Raw genomic sequence first — 13,612 nt, 5'->3', positions numbered from 1 at the left:
TGGCCGCCACCGTCCCTCCTGGCGCCACCGCCTCCGAACTCCCAGCCTGCACCGCGCGCGGCGGGAGGGAGGGGGCTGCCCACGTGACGGGCGCCCGGCTCTCCCGCCGCCGCTCGGGCTGTCCCGGCGTGCCTCGCGCTGCCGCCATTTTGTCCCAGCCGCCGTGGCGGGTGGTTGGGGGTGTTACCAGTGGGCTGAGTTGCCTGAGGCCGTGTTTCCCGTCTCCGTGTTTGATGTCAGGGAGAAATCGTTTTTCCCCTACGAAATCAGACCGGGCAAGAAGCTGGTATCTCTTAAACAGGCCGCTCCGCACGGTGGTTTGGTGGCGGTTACCTGTGTCTGCGTACCTGGCTGTGGGCGGGGGGAGCGCGGCCCTCCGAGAACACTGTAAAGCCCTGAAACGTCTTGAGCCTTCGCTGGCCCCGGAGCTTCCCGTGCCTGGCCGGCGCCCTGTCCCGCAGTCACATCCCATCGGGTGTTTCTCCGTTAGCCCCACCGGGATCCCGGGTATCCCGGTGGCTCCCAGGCGGCCTGCCGGCTTCCTGCAGCGGCCCTGCCTCAGGCTGAGGGCGGGAGCCGCACCCCGGCCCGCAGGGCTTGTCTGCGAGAAGTGTCTTATTCCTTACAAGGCTGAGCTAACAAATGCGCTGTTTTAACAAAGTATTTCAGAAGCGGAGTAGGCTTTCTACAAACAGCACGGCTAATCCTGCCAAATGTGCTTTGAGCCGGTCGTGCCATTAAATCAGTGAACAGCTTTTGGAGGATTACCTGTACTGATGCAGGCACCGTAGCATCTATATTGCATTTTTCAGTAAACTACATAAACGGAGGGGCCGCAGCAGCATTTCAGCTTCGCCCAGTGCCGCGCTGGTTCAGGTGAGGATGTGGCCCTGTCGCACCTCGAGCGGTTCAAGCCCTTGAAAGCCGCCTCGCAAGGCATCCCCGGCCACTCCCCCTCCTCCCAGCTGCCGGGGGCCGGGCGCGGCCTGCCCACGGGCGTGGGTACACCCACTCGGGGGGGGGAGAAGCCATCCCGCGCTGCGCCCGCCCTCCCGCCGCCTTGCCGTGCCCTGGCTCCGGGCCGCAGAGCGGCGGGCGGCGAGCGCAGGGCCCGGAGCGGGCGGGCCCCGGCGGAGGCGAGGCGTTCGGCCCGGGCGGCGGCGGGAGGGGACCGCGTACCCCGCGGCACAGGCGGCGGCTCCGGCCGGGATGCTGCCGGCGCTGCCGGAGGGCGATGAGCGGGAGCTGGAGAGCAGCGAGGAGCGGCGGCCGGAGCGGCACGGCAGCACCTACCACAGCCTCTACGGCTACCGGAGCTGCAGGTGAGGGGGCCGCTAGCCGCCGCCCGGGCCTGGCGAGGCGGATGCGCGCTGGGGCCGCCCGCAGGGAGGCCGTTTCTAGGCCTTGTCAGTTCCCAGCTGCTGGAATTCGCTTTATTCCGCCCTCCCCCCTTCCCCAAAGAGATTTTTTTTCCTCCCATGACGTCCCGATTCCCTGCTCCTGCTTTAAAACACCTTCAGGCCATACCTTTCCCCCGCTGCAGCTTTAAAACACCTTCAGGCCATACCTTTCCCCCGCTGCAGTCCCTTTTCTCTGTTCTGTGTGTTAAGGCTGTAAAATCAATGGTAAGAATGGCGTGATTTTCAGATCCTCCCAGCAGGGAGCAGGCAGTGGGGATGGCAGTCCCAGCAGTGCGGCGGCAGAGACACCCTCCAGCGAAGACTTCAGGTAAAGCCCATCTGCAGAACCGCTTGTACCACCCCATTTTGAAGTCTTTGCTGTACTGCTGTTCGGTGAATAGTAAGCAAGTACATTGGAGCCCCTTCAAAGCAGAAAGCTCTGTGAAAGCATACTGAAGCTCTGTGGGTGCTTTTTCTGGAATACCTAGGGAATGGACACAACTACAGAGCTCAAATAACGTAGTAAACATGAACTATCATCTTTGAGTTTGAACTCTGTTTTCTTTGCTACTAATACTTGACATTTCTGTATTGACTTAGGTCTTCATATTAGATAATAGGTAACTAAAATTCATGAAACAGTTTTAAATGGACATCCTACCTTTCCACAAGCTCTGTAATGGAGTTGGTGCTCTCTATTACAACTAGGGAAGCACAGAAACAAAGAGCGGCAGTGGCTCGTTCATGGCTGCTGAGGACTTTGGTGTCAGCTGACACCACAACTCCAGACTTTGGTCTAGCCGGCAGACCACTGACTGGATTTCTGATGGGCCAGAAGTCACAGAGCAAGTTAGCTGTAAGCCAGAGAGAGATCCCAGTGGCCCCCTTCTAGAAGCAGGTGGTTCTGCACTTGTTCAGAGTGGCAAAACAATAACATTTGCTTTTTGCTAACCATTTCTTCATGTTTTTTAAAGCCTCTCCTTGCTGGACACTAATTTACCAGCTGAAGCAGAGACTGAATTGCGCAGTTTTATCGCTAAGCGACTTACTAAAGGAGCCCTGTTTGAAGGAATGGGGAATGTAGCGTCAGTGGGCCTGAGGTAAATTTTTAAAATTACTTGTGAATGAGAAACTGTAAGAAATATTGGCAGCATTGCACATCTTGCTACCTGCTGCTGCACTTAGGTTTAATCATGATTCAATGTTCTCAGTCTATTGCTGCTGTTAATAACAGCTTTATGCAATTGCACTTTGCTCTTTTTCTAGGTAGGCTTGAGAAAAATAATGTAGTAAATAATTTATTGTTTGAATACTTAAAAAATACTACATGTGTTTATGACTTGCCTTTTAAACTACTCTGATCGCACTACAGAGGAAAAAGAAGATCTAAGAGTTCTGCATATGGCTACAGGAGCCACCAGTGCTAGCGGGTGAAAACTCTTTACAGAAATCATGTATGTCTGCTTTTTGCACTGATTTATTGTGATGTATCTGTAACAAAATAATTCTTTTTTTTTTTCCCTGCATAGCATACCAGAATGTAAAGTTGGTTGTTATTACTGTCGGTTCCAACAAGAAAATCTTCTAGAAATGGCATCACTGGAATCGGACATCAATGCTCCAGAATACGTGGTTTGTTTCTTAGGTGGCTCAGAGAAAGGTCTGGAACTATATCCTTACCTTTAGCTTTCTTTTTCTGTGTGGAGAGGGAGGTGATGTAAAAATTATGTTCTCGTTTTGTCTGTTTCCTATTTGAAAACCAGCTCATTTGTGCACACCTTCCTGTAACTGAAAATGTCAATAACGGCCATATACTGAAAGGGAAAAATGCTGGTCTTAACTGATGCATCTTATTTTCCTTAAGAAGATACTTTCAGACTTGAGCTGGACAAATACATTCAAAGTCTGAAGATAAACCTTGGTTTGAAGGTAAGGCCTAACTTTTTTTTAAGTGGTGAAAATTACTATTTATGCAAATTAATTACTAAGACATTCTGGAAGATTTAGTCTATAGAGACAAAATAGGTATTTTAAGTACCAGTATGAAACACTGTGAGAGAGGCTTGATTCAGTGTTGTGACAGTGAATGTCTAAAGTGCTGTCAACCACACAGTCAAAAGGAGGAAAAAAAAGGGTGGGGACTTTTTTGTGCCAGTCATGAATCTCTTAAAGGTTACTTGCAGTTAGATTCAGAGAGAAGAATGGCTAATAAAAGGTAGCAGTCTACAGGAAAGTTCCACCTGGATTCCTATCACTCTGAATGCTAAGGAAGGATTTTTAGTGGTTTTCTTGTCACGATTTTTCTAATGGAAACTAGGCATTTTAAGTTTCTTTCTCATCCCGTCTGCTGTTGCATGGTCTTTGCTCAGTAGACACCACAATATTACAGTCCTGTCTATTTCTTAAAACATGAAACCCTTCATTGCTGATAAAGTGTGGCTTTAAATATCAAACTCATTATTTTAGTTTACTGTGGTTTGAAGGCTCTGACATCCAAATATCTTAGGTTGAATAGATTATTCATACACTTCTATTTGTGTAGAAATCTAATTTGTAGTTCAAGTTTTAATGTTTCAACTTGTTACAGCAAAAAACCTTGGAGACCTATGTTAACCCCTACTTGAGAAGCTGGTTTGAGAATGCCGTATGCCCTATTCAGAGAGTAGTACAGCTCTTCCAGGAGAAACTCGCCTTTTTGTTACATGCTGTAAGTGTATTTCAAACTGGGTAACTAAAAAAGGTTCAGAAGGAATCTCTGTGACTCCAACATGTTTAAAATGTTTCTTGCATTTGCTTTCCCAGCCAGGAGTAAATGAGGAACAACTTTGTTGTTCTTTTTTTTTTTTTTTTTAAATTCAGCACAAGTACTTTTCCCCTGCTTTATTGCTAAGGAAGCACATAGCACTTTCTTCTATCAATTTTTATAGTTAACTCATTTTAAATTACATAGTGGTGTCCAAGTTGAAATTAGAATGAGAAAATTAGAAACAGCATGAGAAAGCTGTCCCTGCTATAATTCCTCTGAACCAAAACTGATGTTATATTGTGTATGTCCCTCATGTAATTGACTGGAAACAGAAAAGAAATTAATCCTAGCTCTAGTCGCTGAGTTTGAGGAGGCTTTGGATGGAATAACTAATAGAGTATAACTGCTGTATTTCTTCTGAATGCAAAACCAGCTGCAATGACTATAATATGGAGTATTCCTTTAGCTTCTACTCTTTCCTGAAAAGAACAATTTTTGAAGTACCACATTATGTATTTATTGTGAGTAACTGCAATATAGCAACAGAAGTAATACCAAAGTTGCATCTAGGTTTGGTTTTTTTGTTTGTTTGTTTTAAGGCTTTGAGTTATACCCCTGTGGAAGTAAAAAATGCAGATGAAAGAACAGAAAAAGACATTAGCAGGTAAAGATACTTTTGAGACCAAGGAACCTGTGAGTAACTTGGCTTTTGTGTGTGACAGCCTCCTCTTCTTACTGTTCAGGAATTGTAAAGAGGCAAGCAGTTCATGAGAGCTTTTTGTGTCAGGTTTGTGGCAGCTGCCAGCCTCCAAGGACTCGTTCAGGAAGGCACAATGACCTCCTTGTGTATTGCCATGACTGAGGAACAGCACAAGTCAATGATTGTGGACTGTAGTGGACCTCAGCCTCAGTTGCATAATGCAGGTGAGATGACAGCTGTAAATACTTCTTCATGTTACTCACTTCTATCTGTCAGCTGCTGAGAGTTGTGGATGTTAGAGGTAGTTGAGAATATTCAGAAGCTCATAGGGTCATGCCCAGAAAGTTTGGATTCTGGCTGGAAACTACACCACCTGTTTTCCTATGAGGTAGCAGGGTAGCTTGTTTTACCAGATACTCTGGAACTCTGGTCTGAAAATGTTTGATAATAAAATCCGCAACGCATTTAGTTCATGGACCATGAAAAGATGTTGCGAAAAGGGATTCAACAATTGGAACAGAATTTCATGTAATCACTGTAGCTATGTTTGCTTTTCTTTTCCATATGTATTGTTTTTCTTAAGACTTATTTCCTGGCCCAGGTACACTACTACCAGTTGTTATGTGAGTGATAAACCAGGTGAATGCAACTATATATTTATTTTGAGCTCATTTACTTTTTCTCATCTCTGTGTTCCTGAACACATAACAGGAAGCAACAGATTCTGTGAGGACTGGATGCATGCTTTTGTGAATGGCGCTGAAGGTGGAAATCCATTTCTCTTCCGGCAGATTTTGGAAAACTTTAAATTGAAGGTACCTGTTCATATAGGTTAAAGACTTGGAGAAGACTTCAGGGTTACTGAGGGAGCAAATACTCTTTTTTGCAGCGAAGTTTTATGTTACTTACGATGTCTATACATCATTAACTGATTAACTCTGAAGTTTAAGTTGAGGACTGGCTTACTGAAGTTGGCAAGACCAGAAGGTAAAGTAGTGTGAAAGTTTCTTCAGTGAGTACTCCAAAGGCATTTTCTTATATTTAAAATAAAGCCCATTTTCTTTTTTTTTCTTAAAATACTGTTAGTTTAGCTGTGCGCACACAATATTGTGTAATTGGGTAACATGGATTCAGTAGTTAACACTTCTTAGGTAATCTGTCGTAATAGGAGAACTCTTGATACAAGTTTGGACATGATCAAGTTGTGGTGCCCACACGTTTTGCATCATTACAGTAACAGTGGCAATATGCATCAAAGACAGTACTCAATTCTTACATTACTCTTGCGTAGTAATATAAAATTCCTATTGGAAACGCTTTTGCTTCCCCTGCTATTCTTCCTTCACTTTTTCCACCCACATGGTAGTATGTTTTCTTTCCATGTAGAAGGATAAGAAAATGCTCTGTTACTCTTTTCCCAGGCTATACAAGACATTAACAACCTGAAGAGGTTTATCCGCCAGGCTGAAATGAACCACTACGCCTTGTTCAAGTGTTACATGTTTCTAAAGAACTGTGGCAGCGGAGACATCCTTTTGAAGATTGTTAAAGTAGAACATGCAGAAATGCCAGAAGCCAGAAATGTAGTGACCGTCCTTGAGGAATTCATGAGAGAAACATCAGTGGCTTAAAATTACCTTAATTATTCTGTACTCGTTTGAGGGTATTGTATAATCATTAACTACTACTGTGCAGCTTAGTTTCACTATTGCAGGATTTTTAATTTATATTTAAAAGTACTAAGTCAAACCTAAGTTGCAGTTTCATCTGCCTTTTCTCTTTTTTAGATAAAGCAGTATGAGATTTTTTTTAATGTGTAAATAGCAGATCATACAAACTCCTGTGTAGTTTTCAGTGCTTACCAGATTCTTCAGATGACTTGCTCCTTTTCTGAGGAAATCACGACATTTGTTTTTTACAGTCATTATATAAAAAAAACCCCCACCCAAATCCCTTACCTGGCAAGCATTTCAGTGTTTTAAATATTTTAAATATCTTTTAAATGATCATGTCTAATCATTAAGATCTGGTTACTTTTGTTTTAATATATAAAGTAACACAAACATCTGGATAAATCATAGTAAATGAATTAATTGTATTTGTTTATGTGAGAGAACATAGGTTAACAAGTCTGTAGCTAGTTTCCACATTCTACTGTCAAATTGGCAGTTTGTTCTTCTGTTACTAGATAAACGACTCGTTAATGGGTATGAAACAGAACTGCCATAAGACTGAATGGCATTTTAGGAATCAGTTTGTGTGTGCTTATATGTATGCATACATACACTGGACAGACATGTTAAATTCCCAGGCTATTTGATGCATCCCATTCTTCATTAGTTTGTGTTGCAATCAAGACCTTCTTTGTATGTGCTTAGTACCCATTTTGCATAACTGTAAATAAGTATATCTTCTTCAGTCGTGGAGACTTAAACCTGAAAATTTTACAGATTAAATATGAACTTTAAATTAATAGAAACTTCTGCAGAAATTGAAGTAAACTAAGTTCCCATGTTAATTATTCAGACTTTCAAACATTTCATTGTATTTCAGCAATGAATTCTTACCCACATCATAGGGCACTTAGACAGCAGAATACTTGAAGAAAATCTTTGACTACAGCTGGAATCAAAACTCACGAGGCCTCTGAGTGACCACATAAACGAGGACTGTTTCTTCAAACCTGATGTAAGCAAAACACCCTGTTGCTTTCCTTTGCAGCAGAGGGTGTTCGAACACCTAACTGGGGGCATTTGAACAGCTCTGCCTGAAACAGTAACTGTTAACAGTCTTACTAATGCCATAAGGTTCGGCTGGCTGTTCTGCCAGTGCTGCGTACTGTGATGATAAAAGTGGAAGGCTTTCCCGTGACACCACTGTGTTCAACCTGTAATAAGGTTTGCAGTAAAACATATTCAAATCCTTAATAGCGTGCCTACATTAAATTACAGATGCGTGTTGTCCTCGATGTCTCCTGTTTAAAACCCTGTATTCGCACAATGCAGAGGAGCTGCTAGTGTAATGTGCAGGAGTCTGCAAGTCTCATATTGACAGCCAAGGTGGCACGTAACATACACGGGCAGGTCAGAGAAGAAAATAAAAAGTAGTTTGAAAGAAAACAAACCCCTTATTCTCTCATTTGCAGGAGCTCTGAGAAGTAACAATGTTTTCCTTCAGAATATTTTATTCATAAGTGAGTAAAGCAGCGCCACTCAATAAAACATGTCACCCATTGTTGCTCTTGGACGTTTTTAACAAAGTTGGAGCGCTGATCGTCTCATATTTTGCCTGATCAGGAGGCAGGGAAGAGCTCAGTGCTCAAAAAAAGTTGGATGTGAAGAACAGGTAGCTGTGGTCTGGTAGGAGTGCAACAAATCATTGCACTGCTCCTGTCCCATTCCTTGTGCCTGCAGCTGGGTGGAGAGTTGGGCCAGGGCCTCATGGGACTGGGTGTTCAATGCGCTGCCTTAATAGTTACATGGAGTAGGCCAGTCCCTGGCACAGCAATGCTGGTGGTGATGAACTTTTCCCGAGATGCAACCACCATTGCTTTGCCCAGGCTTTGTCCCTGGAAGTTTTCAAGAATAAATTGTCTGAAGAAAAGCCTGCATTACCTCTGAGCTGACCCTGTCTTGAGCAGGGTGTTGGACTATTCCCTTACAACCTGAGTTATCCGGTTATCCTGTGACCCATACTACGTTCATTTAAATAAGACTTTTGTTTTGTTTGCTAGGTAAATTATCATAAATCACTCTTCAAAATCCAGGTATTTTTAACCTTAGCTGTAAAACTTGGCTTAGTCTTGTTGGGGCTTCTCCTCTCCCAGGTAATGCATTGTTCAGTACCAGTCCCACTGAATTTGTCCTCTGTTACGTGTGGGCAGCCTCAGTCACAGCTTTTTTCTGTTGCGAGTTCCTTTTCCTGAATCTTCCCAGCATTGAAGGTGGCCGGCATTATGAAAAACATAACTTCTTGCTTTCTGCAGCCTTTGTTTTAACTCCTTCTCGCTCCCGACAGCTTTGCAGTGGCTTTGCCATTCAGTTACCCAACTACTAAACTCAAGACACTCACAAGTACACATATGCTGAAATACACCCTGGTAGTTCATGAATTTGCAGGTTTTACTGGCATCTTCCCATTATAAATTATATTTTAAAAAACAAAACTAAAGGAAATGAAACAAAAGCATAATAAATAATGCAGAAGCAGCTGGTTTAGCTGCATGAATGCCTGAAGAGTATTACACACTTAACATCCTCCAGCAATCAGCTATTCAAAGCTCAGGATGAAGCACACAAAAGGTCAGAAGATGCGGAGATGTGTGCTTAATTTGCAAACCCAAAAGATTTTTACTGTAGTTTTAAGAGTCTGATTTAAAACTCTTTGGGGAAAAAAAACCAACAAAAAACACACCCCCAAAACACCCAAACACAAAATGCCCCAGGCATATGTTAAAAACACAAGTTTAGATTTAATTGCTACAGACTACTAGCAGTGTGAAAGATCAGGAACTGGTTTGGTTTTTTGGGTTTCCCCCTTCTCTACCCCCAAGAGAAGTAGCATATAAACCAATTAGTATTTCTCTTTCCAACACTTACGAGCAATGGTTACTGTGCAGAACATGATTGGAGCTACAGGAATAAAGTGATAATGAGTTTTATGAGTTTGTGTGGTCGAGGCTGAGTATCAAGGCTGCCAGCTTTTGGCTCCTTCTCTGCGCCAGATATGCTGGAATTGGCAATATTTCTGTCCTTCAGCTTGCCTTTCTAAAATTACTTCAGCCAGCAAGAAAAATGTATGGTGCTAGCAGACACTTAACACTTCCTGTATTAACTGACACAAACCGACAAAACCCACTTTACCTTCTTGCTGAAAGTCCTCAACTAATGAATAAAGAGATTTAAGTGTTTCGGAAAGCTCAGTTAAGTGCAGATAATGAACAGCAAGAGCTGAGTCCCACGTATGGTAGCAGTGATCTCCCTCCCCTTAGGAGTAACAAACCTGAGAGGAACTGCTGCTGGTTACATCTTCATTTCTTTAGGTTACACTGTAACCCAATGTTTCCCAACAAAGCCACAAAATATTTTTCAAAATAAGCCTCCCCCTTTCACACTGGTGGAAGGATTTTTATTTTAGTTATCTCAAAATAACTAAATCAGTTGGAGGTTTGCTGCAGAACTTCCTGGATCTGTTCCCACTATTGATTAAGGGACGAGAACGTGTTGGCTCTGAGATTTCAAGACATTCAGTAGACAATAACGTTAGAAGAGAACAGCCCTCCACCCCAATAAAAAAAATTTTAAACACTGTTATGTACTTGGTCATCAACGTCCCCGCAGTTCTGAGGTCACCACTGCACTGAAGCGTCAGTTGTCAAATGGTGGGACAAGACCTGAATTTCAACACAAGTCCCAAGCAGTTCTGCATCCTCTTTGTATCTCATGGAGAAATAAAGCAGCAGGTCACTCTCCCCTTTATCTTTTAGACAGACACTTTGAGAGAGACATAAAAATGAGTTATTGATGTCATTATTAGAAGATTACATTGCAGAGCTCAAAACCGATTGCTCTTTTGTTAAATGCCATGTTAACTGTAGACAAACTTACAAAACTGCCTTTGAAAGTTTTTCCTTCGTTGTTTTTTGGCACGTGATGTAGAACAGCTCAATCTTATTTAAAAAAAAAAAAACAACCCAAAACCAGAAAACAAAAAAAACCCCCACCAACAAAAAAAATTTAATGGATTCTGTGCTCAAATAATATTGTTACAACAAAAATATACAGAATGTACACAATACAAAAATATTTGGAAACATACCATAGCATCTTACCTTGCAAATATCATTTTGTTTTACTAGCCCTTAACGGGAAAGTATCATTTGCTCAGTATTTTAAGGCAGAAAATTACGTTGTTTAGTGCTTTGTGTTTAACACTTGGATGTGTTGTTAGCATTAGTAGTGTAAGCAAAAGAAAAGCTGCATAAATCTAGCTTTATTTGCAAACTAAACACACACTGTGGGGGAGTCAGGAGACAGTCAGTGACTAACGTATCTATTACGCTTACTGGAAATTAAGGTACTTTTGCTACTTAAATCAGGCCTAGGGAATATTTTGTGCTCTGTGTTGTAAAGTACCCCAAAACATAAATTTTCTGTACTACTACTGGCATTTCAGAAATACCTCATTAGAAAGCTTTTTCCAATTAAAAGCCAATGATTAATGGTGATGTTAAAAATACATTTACCTTTAAACAAGCATTTCTGCATTATGTGTGATTCTTTCCTTATAGAGCTCCAAAATGCACTGTTTTTCTTTATAACCAGCTCTCAGCAGCAGTGACTGCGGAAGGAATTTTTGAGCTGTATCACAGAGCACTGTAGAGCAGCCACTGCTATAAAAGAAAGAGAACAGCAGCAAAATTCAAAGAGCCTAAAAACCCCAGAGGTGCTGGCCTTTGTTCTCTAGATCCCAGTTTGCCTCCAGAGGTTGCTGGTGTTGAACTGCATCCATATTCTCCAGTTCCACTTCGGTAAAGCCAGCGGATGGGGTTTCCAAAGCAATTGAGCTGAGCTTGAGTCTATGTAAACAGATAGACTTTGAGCTCTTTACTCACTGAAGTAGGTGTGAAAGTCCTACCCACCATCCTGCAAGACTAAATATTGGCACAAAACAGCGGCTGTCTTGCGAGGTCAGCAGATAGCTGTTATTTTACTACCAGCTCTAAATGTGTCAGGTTCCATCCTTCATACCCCGGTTCAAATTGATCTGATTTAAAATATATGGGCAGTACAACCTATCAGAAAGAGCAAGGTCTTGGGACACAGAATCCCTGAGCTTTATTTCCAGTCCAGCAACCTCGGACAACAATCATTTCTCTGGCCTCCCCCTTCCGCATTGGTAAAATACTTCCTACTGCTAAAGCAGCAAGTAGTGAAGAGTCACAATATGCCACATAAGTGCTAAGATTCCTCATCGACTGATGGGGAAAAAGTGACATGAGATGTTGTCCTAAGAACTCAGCAAAAGTAAATTCATCAGCATTTTTATGACTCTTCTACACCTCACTTGGAGATTGTTTCTGGCAACCTCCTCTCCCATCACTCCAGAACAACCCTCCCACTCCTCCTTCCTATATTATTACTGATGTGTGCAAAACTAACCTCTACCTGTATCCCAGCATCTAGGAATAAAAGGTGCAATTTGCAAGCCCCATGGACTTTGATTTACCTGGTTTTCCTCCTCCTTCTTCCTCCCCATGGAGAGGGGGGAGGAGCCACTTCTCCTGTCTCTCCCCTGGGATGAGGGATCAGCAAGAGGCTCCGAGCCGGACCCATCTGTGCTGCTGCTGGCAGCCCTGAAGGAGCTCCACAACCAGCACCCCAGGCTCTCCCAGTCCGCATTACTACTCCCTACACCCATCCTCACTGGACCAGTGCTGCAATATACTTACTAAACAGAAAGTCCAGCACAGAAACGGCTTTTTTTTCCCCCGCCCAGGTGTTGTGTCCTCACTCAAGGACACAACCATAAAGTAACTTCCTCTAACGTGCACTGTTCAAATCTGTACATTGGTAACAGTCCTTGCTTTTTGCTCTAGCACTGCACGTCTGTAACGTTCAATAGATTCACCTTTTATCCAACTGATGTAAAATCCTGGCAGCAGCTGAAATAAAACCAAAACAATCACCAAAACCAGTCCCTCTGTGGATGGCTCCTTCAGGAACACGTTGCTGACTCTGGCAAGTTGGAACCACAAATGAGCACGATGGAGAATATTATGTCTCCGACATAAGCCAGCAGCTTCAAGGACATCTGGAGGTAAAAGAAAAGCCTGTTTGCTATTAGCTCTCTGGTGCTGCAGCACTGTGGCGCTCCTGGGTGCATTAGAAAACAACATAACTGAGTTTCCTGATACTCTGTAAAAACGTAACAAGTTTTCACAGTATAATTTTAGTGATTAAAAAAAAAAATTATAAAAGCTTAAGCAGTTTGCACTACTCCTGACTCCATGAGCTGATAGTTTCTTAGCAAACAGGCTCTGCGTACAACCTGCTCTATGTATAGGGAGAGATTTCAGCTGTGATGAGCACAAATGCGAGAGGGTTTCATTTCTTCACCCACAATAAATCTAGTACTGCTTTAAAGTCTGGCCTTTCTGATCCCCAGGGTTGCATGTAGACTTGCTCAGACAGGGCACAGGGACACAGAATGGAAGTCAGAAAGATGAACAACAGTTTAAAAGAACAAGTCACAAGCTCAACCTCAGAGCCATTTTCCACCAGTTCATGTAAACTATGTTCATCTGTGGATAAAGGACCAAAGAAGGGCACCTGGATTACTCTGTTCAGCTCCCTCCTGCTCCTGAGCAGAGGCAAAGATATGTTGGCCAGGGTCAGGCTGGTGAAGAAACAGGGGGCCCCTGAACTTGTAGCTTGCTGCTTCACTCCAGAGCACATCACTGGCACGCACCTTTCCTGGGGAGAAACTGATGGGCATTAAGCAGCTTTCAGTTCAGAAACCAAACATAAAAGTTAACTGGTGCATACTATACTCTGGTAAATTATAGGCAAGATAATCTGGGTTTTGTTGCCATTGAAATTTTCTACCAAAATTTTCAAAGTTTTCCCAAAACTTCAAGGGGAACTCCCATTTCTGCTCACCTCTGGTTTAAAGGCATCTCTTATCAGAAAGGCTTAGCAACAGGTGAGGGAAGGAATGTCCTCCTTACGTGTTAACCATGCTTCTGTCAACATTCTCCTAGCTCCC

The 13,612-nt window shown here is 43.0% G+C and overlaps 1 protein-coding gene across 2 annotated transcripts; it reads left to right on the top strand.

Annotated features, from left to right (window-relative positions):
- Positions 1–1,209: 1,209 nt before the first annotated feature.
- C12H17orf75 (chromosome 12 C17orf75 homolog) lies at positions 1,210–7,546 on the top strand. Of its 2 annotated transcripts, XM_075719716.1 has the most exons (11): positions 1,210–1,322; positions 1,648–1,728; positions 2,375–2,500; positions 2,930–3,070; positions 3,272–3,329; positions 3,988–4,107; positions 4,746–4,810; positions 4,934–5,070; positions 5,558–5,661; positions 6,268–6,509; positions 7,400–7,546. In XM_075719716.1, the coding sequence occupies exons 1-10, from the start codon at positions 1,210–1,212 to the stop codon at positions 6,475–6,477; spliced, it is 1,155 nt and encodes a 384-aa protein (XP_075575831.1). In that variant the 3' UTR covers positions 6,478–6,509; positions 7,400–7,546. The 2 variants fall into 2 exon arrangements, with proteins under 2 accessions (XP_075575831.1, XP_075575830.1); XM_075719715.1 differs by having other exon boundaries at positions 6,268–7,546.
- Positions 7,547–13,612: the final 6,066 nt, after the last annotated feature.

Source organism: Pelecanus crispus, chromosome 12 (assembly GCF_030463565.1).
Source record: "Pelecanus crispus isolate bPelCri1 chromosome 12, bPelCri1.pri, whole genome shotgun sequence".
NCBI classification, from domain to species: domain Eukaryota; kingdom Metazoa; phylum Chordata; class Aves; order Pelecaniformes; family Pelecanidae; genus Pelecanus; species Pelecanus crispus.
The sequence above is the reverse complement of the archived record's forward strand: the minus strand, read 5'-3'. Positions and strand labels throughout refer to the sequence as shown.